Source organism: Panulirus ornatus, chromosome 59, assembly GCF_036320965.1.
Source record: "Panulirus ornatus isolate Po-2019 chromosome 59, ASM3632096v1, whole genome shotgun sequence".
NCBI lineage: Eukaryota > Metazoa > Arthropoda > Malacostraca > Decapoda > Palinuridae > Panulirus > Panulirus ornatus.
Window position 1 is genome coordinate 22,807,542 of NC_092282.1, and position 5,877 is coordinate 22,813,418.

General features: G+C 47.3%; 1 protein-coding gene across 2 annotated transcripts in view; it reads right to left on the bottom strand.

The window, feature by feature from the left end:
- LOC139767236 (uncharacterized) overlaps nucleotides 1–4,178 on the bottom strand; it is a 99,745-nt gene extending 95,567 nt beyond the window's left edge. For both annotated transcript variants that reach the window (XM_071696380.1, XM_071696379.1), the window contains exon 1: nucleotides 3,787–4,178. In XM_071696380.1, the coding sequence (XP_071552481.1) occupies nucleotides 3,787–3,945 (159 nt within the window). In that variant the 5' untranslated portion in view covers nucleotides 3,946–4,178. The remainder of the gene's footprint in view (nucleotides 1–3,786) is intronic.
- Nucleotides 4,179–5,877: the final 1,699 nt, after the last annotated feature.

A 5,877-nucleotide genomic window follows, 5' to 3' on the forward strand; every position in this document is an offset into this window, starting at 1 on the left:
TCCGTGACTTACAGACGGGGTCGGTGACTTATAGACAGGGTCCGTGACTTAAAGGGGGTACTTAACTTACAGACGTGGGCCCATATCTTACATACTGGGATCTCTGACTTACACAGGGGTCCATGTCTTACAAGGAAGGAGGAATTCAGACCTGTATTTCAAAGTAAAGAAGCCGTATCCAAAGTGGAAAACTGCCTCTCTTCTGTTGCACAGAAGAGAGGCAGTTTTCTCCTCCAGCGAGAGAGGCAGTTCTGTCCTCCAGCGAGAGGCAGCTCTATCCTCCAGCGAGAGAGGGAGTTCTATCCTCCAACGACAGAGGCAGTTCTTGCCTCCAGCGAGAGAGGCACTTCCTACCTCTACCGAAAGAGGCAGTTCCTACCTCAAGCGACAGAGGCAGTTCTATTCTCTAGCGAGAGAGGCAATTTCTAACCTCAGCGAGAGAGGCAGTTTCTAACTTCAGCGAGTACGACAGTTCCTCCCAGCATTGAGAGAGGCAGGGTCAACCTCCAGCGAGGAAGGCAGTTCCTTACCCCCCAGCGAGAAAGTGCCTTACTCTCGCATTTATTGAGGATAGGGGAGTGGCTATCATCCCTGAGGATAGGGGAAGGAGTCATCATCTTTCTAGCCCTACTGACACCAGCAATGCAATTAAAACAAAGAACTTTCCTACAACAGACCTTGACAACATATCAGACCTTCACATCAATCTCTTTTCTTCCACTAGCATTCCAAACATCTACGAATATCTTCAGCCACTCCTGGCTACCCACTTAAGGTCCTTAACATCTGGAAACTCACAGTAAAATACCAGCCCTAAAGCATTCCAAACCACCCGACTCCCCCTTACCTCCCCACCTCAGCTTCTGTCTCCGGTGTACAAATTCTGTGAATAACCTGATCCACAATAAATTAAGCAAAATAACCTACACTTACCTACACAATATGGCTTATAGACCAGCCACTCCACAGCTAAACTACATACAGATCTTACACAACACATCCTAGATGGCTTCGATCAACAGAACCACCATCCCGCACATTACTAGTACCCACAGACAACAACAATAAAGCCTTTGACACTGTTCCCCCGACACATCCCCACACAAAAAGCTCTTTGACACAACCTTCCACAACAATGGCTATACGTGGTTGGTTGGCCATCATCGTTGCCAGAGTCACTCACAACAACTATTTACCTCTGAAACTCTTACAAGATCTACAGTGGAGTTCCTTAGAAAGCAATCCTCACTCCAACCCCTTCTTCATTCTCTTTCCTCTATGACCACCATATTACCTGCAGCAAAGCACAACATGAAGGGGTTATATCGTATGAAGACGATCCGACACTCACATCAGAATACCCCCCCAACTTCACAATTATAACAACATCAAACATAGAACACAACATTGCACAATTGGGACAATAGCTCACCCAAATCAGAATTTCCACGTCTCCAAAGAAGACTTCAGTCACACCTACATTCTTCAGTCACCCTCGTATGAATGGCCATTCCCACTGGACAAATCACCAACAATTCATCTACGACACACACACATTCACTTCTCATACGCAACACATGCAGTAAACGCCCTCAGAATAATGACTGGGTCTAGATTTCAGACAAAATTTGAATCTCCTTCTATCCCCTTCATCCTAAACTACGCCAACCCTTCGTGGCCGTCCACCTTCTCAAAACCAAATGTCGCAAAGCCACAAACCACACCAAACTGTCCACTTGGAACAAACCCGTGTCTCCCTAACAACCACAAACACTCCCACTTAAACAATATAACAAAGACTTTACCAGTGGAATCTGAACTTGAGACATGTTTGGCACTTCATATATACATATAGCTGTCATCAGTACAAGACCCTCCCATCCCAACTACTGCATGACTAACTAGCAAATGGAGATGTGTACTATGCTAACTCAAGCCCCATACTTCAGTAGTCTATACCATCCTAACCCTCAAGGAACACGAGAGTAAACACATGAATACTAAAATGACCCCAGTCAGCATTGACCAACGACCCTCCCAGCTATGTAGCTGAGCAGCTACATAGCCTGGAAATAAGAACAAGATTGGCTAAGCAGCTACATAGCCTGGAAATAAGAACAAGATTGTCTAAGCAGCTACATAATCTGGAAATATAGGCACCGTAGAACATCAAACGTGAAATTCGACACCAAATAACACGATAGTCGGTCTCCTAATTAGCCATAATCAGGGAGCCCTGATGAACGATAATCAGGGTGTCCTAATGAACGATAATTAGGGTGTCCTAATGAACGATAATCAGGGTGTCCTAATGAACGATAATCAGGGTGTCCTAATGAACGATAATCAGGGAGCCCTGATGACCCACAGTTAGGGCGCCCTGATGACCCACAGTTAGGGCGCCCTGATGACCCACAGTTAGGGCGCCCTGATGACCCACAGTTAGGGCGCCCTGATGACCCACAGTTAGGGCGCCCTGATGACCCAAAGTTAGGGCGCCCTGATGACCCAAAGTTAGGGCGCCCTGATGACCCACAGTTAGGGCGCCCTGATGACCCACAGTTAGGGCGCCCTGATGACCCACAGTTAGGGCGTCCTGATGACCCAAAGTTAGGGCGTCCTTATGACCTTATCGTATGGAAAAGACAAATGGCCACTTAAATAGGTCATATGTAGATTACTGCTCATTTGCATATTCGTCTAGGTTATGATAACAGATTTTCCCAAGGTTTTGTGTTGTATTGGCCACACTTAATGACCCTCAATGGTGGGTATATCGAGGCTCCATGGGTCCTGGCCACACTTAATGACCCTTAACTGGTTTTGGCCACACTATATGACCCTCAACTGGTCCTGGCCACACTATATGACCCTCAACTGGTCCTGGCCACATTTCATGACCCTCAACTGGTCCTGGCCACATTTCATGACCCTCAACTGGTCCTGGCCACATTTCATGACCCTCAACTGGTCCTGGCCACACTATATGACCCTCAACTGATCCTGGCCACACTTAATGACCCTTAACTGGTCCTGGCCACACTTAATGACCCTCAACTGGTCCTGGCCACACTTAATGACCCTTAACTGGTCCTGGGCACACTTAATGACCCTCAACTGGTTCTGGTCACACTTAATGACCTACAACTAGTCCTGGCCACGTTTAATAACCCTCAATTGGTCATGGCCACACTTAATGACCCTCAAATGGTCCTGGCCACACTTAATGACCATCAGCTGGTTCTGGCCACACTTAATGACCTTCAGCTGGTTTTGGCCACACTTAATGACCCTCAACTGCTCCTGGCCACACTTAATGACCCTCAACTGCTCCTGGCCACACTGAATGACCCTCAATGGTGGACACATCAAGGCTGCCTGGGTGCTGGCCAGGAGTGTGACGTGGTGGTCTTTGAGTCTGTGCGTATTAAGATCTCCAGTGGCGACTTCATGTGCTGTTTAAGTTCATTCTGTACGTCACATTGCCACTATTTTCTTTTCCCCTTTGTATCAACACACCAATGCACGCCAAGTCACCACAATGTGTGTCATGTATCATTCCCGTATGTGCCGTATACCACTGTCATAACCACTACGTGTCATACACCATGATGTGTTGAGGGAAAAGCCGTCTTAAAGGAAGTCATTCTTTGTATTTTGGCAGGTCGGCAATACAGTGCTAAGCTAATCACTTCGTAGGCGACTGTTACGGTATTTTGAAACATCCTAAACTCCTACAAACACACAGGAGGTGGGAAAAGGTAAACACACTCGAGTGACACTTACCCTCTCCTTGAAGCCTGGGGGTGACCCATGGTCGTGGTCTTGGCCATCGTCATACCAGCCCATGGCTGAGCCCACAGCTAGGATAGCCACCACAGTCAACACCAAGAACAGGACGATCCCTGCCCCAATCTTTCCATTCCTCGAAACCTCAGCTGCCATCTTGGAGTTCTCGAGCTACAGGTGAAAGTCCTCAAAGTAAACCTCCTTTTTAGAATCACTGCTTTTCCATGGCGCAGCACCAGCTTGAGGGAGGCAAGAGCTTATATTCCAGGTTGGCACCAAGCTCACCACTGTGGAAGACGTTAAGGGGAGGGAGGTAATATGTTACGATATGTATCACAGGGTTCTTTCAGAGCGCATCTTCTGGACGGTCAGCTCCAGCCCGGACTGGAACCTGGAAGCATCTGAAGACTGTGGGGGAAGTTGAGGTCCCCAGCTGCCTTCCAGGAGCTAGCGGCGGCTGGCGATTGGTCGGCCCGGGGAGAAGCCTCCGCCAATGGGAAGCGACGAGGGATTCCCCCAGCGCTTGTCTTGCCTGGGGTCGACTCCTCCTTCCCCCCCCCCCCTCCCCTTCTTCCCAAGGCGGATCGCTGGCGCCACAAGGCCTAGGTCGTGTCCTGTTAATTTTCTTCATTGCTTGAGCAAGAGTCTCTAAGTAGACAGTTTCCAAAGGAAGAACAAAAAGAATCCATATTTGGACTCCTTTCACTTCATTCTCTCCCGTGGAACGTACAGTGACGCTTTCTATCATAACGTACTATAATCTGGAATGGATTATCCCACATGGACCTCAAAATCATAATGCTATCATCCACCATAACAAGTTAATACTGTCTCCTCTATTAGCATAGGCTGGACGACACACACACACACACACACACACACACACACACATGTATATATATATATATATATATATATATATTTTTTCATACTATTCGCCATTTCCCGCATTAGCGAGGTAGCGTTAAGAACAGAGGACTGGGCCTTTGAGGGAATATCCTCATATGGCCCCCTTCTCTGTTCCTTCTTTTGGAAAATTTTAAAAAAAATGAGAGGGGAGGATTTCCAGCCCCCCGCTCCCTTCCCTTTTAGTCGCCTTCTACGACATGCAGGGAATACGTGGGAAGTATTCTTTCTCCCCTATATATATTTATCTATTTATTCATTTTGCTTTGTCGCCGTCTCCCGCGCCAGCGAGGTAGTGCAAGGAAACAGACGAAAGAATGGCCCAACCCACCCACACACACACGTATACACATACACGTCCACACACACCACATATACACACCTACACATCTCAACGCACACACATATACATACACACAGACATATACACATATACCCATGTACATAATTCATACTGTCTGCCTTTATTCATTCAGTCGCCACCCCGCCACACATGAAATGACATCCCCCTTCCCCGCATGTGCGCGAGGTAGCGCTAGAAAAATACAACGAAGGCCACATTCGTTCACACTCAGTCTCTAGCTGTCATGTATAATGCACCGAAACCACAGCTCCCTTTCCACATCCAGGCCCCACACAACTTTCCATGGTTTACCCCAGACGATTCACATGCCCTGGTTCAATCCATTCACTGCACGTCGACCCCGGTATACCACATTGTTCCAATTCTCTCTATTCCTTGCACGCCTTTCACCCTCCTGCATGTTCAGGCCCCGATCTCTCAAAATCTTTTTCACTCCATCTTTCTTCTTCCAATTTGGTCTCCCACTTCTCCTCGTTCCCTCCACCTCTGACACATATATCCTCTTGGTCAATCTTTCCTCACTCATTCTTTCCATGTGACCAAAACCTTTCAAAACACCCTCTTCTGCTGTCTCAACCACACTTTTTTTATTACCACACATCTCTCTTACGCTTTCATTACTTACTCGATCAAACCACCTCACACCACACATTGTCCTCAAACATCTCATTTCAAGCATTTCCACGCTCCTCTGCTCAACTCTATCCATAGCCCACGCCTCGCAACCATACAACATTGTTGGAACCACTATTCCTTCAAACATACCCATTTTTGCTTTCCGAGATAATGTTCTCGACTTCCACACATTCTTCAAGGCT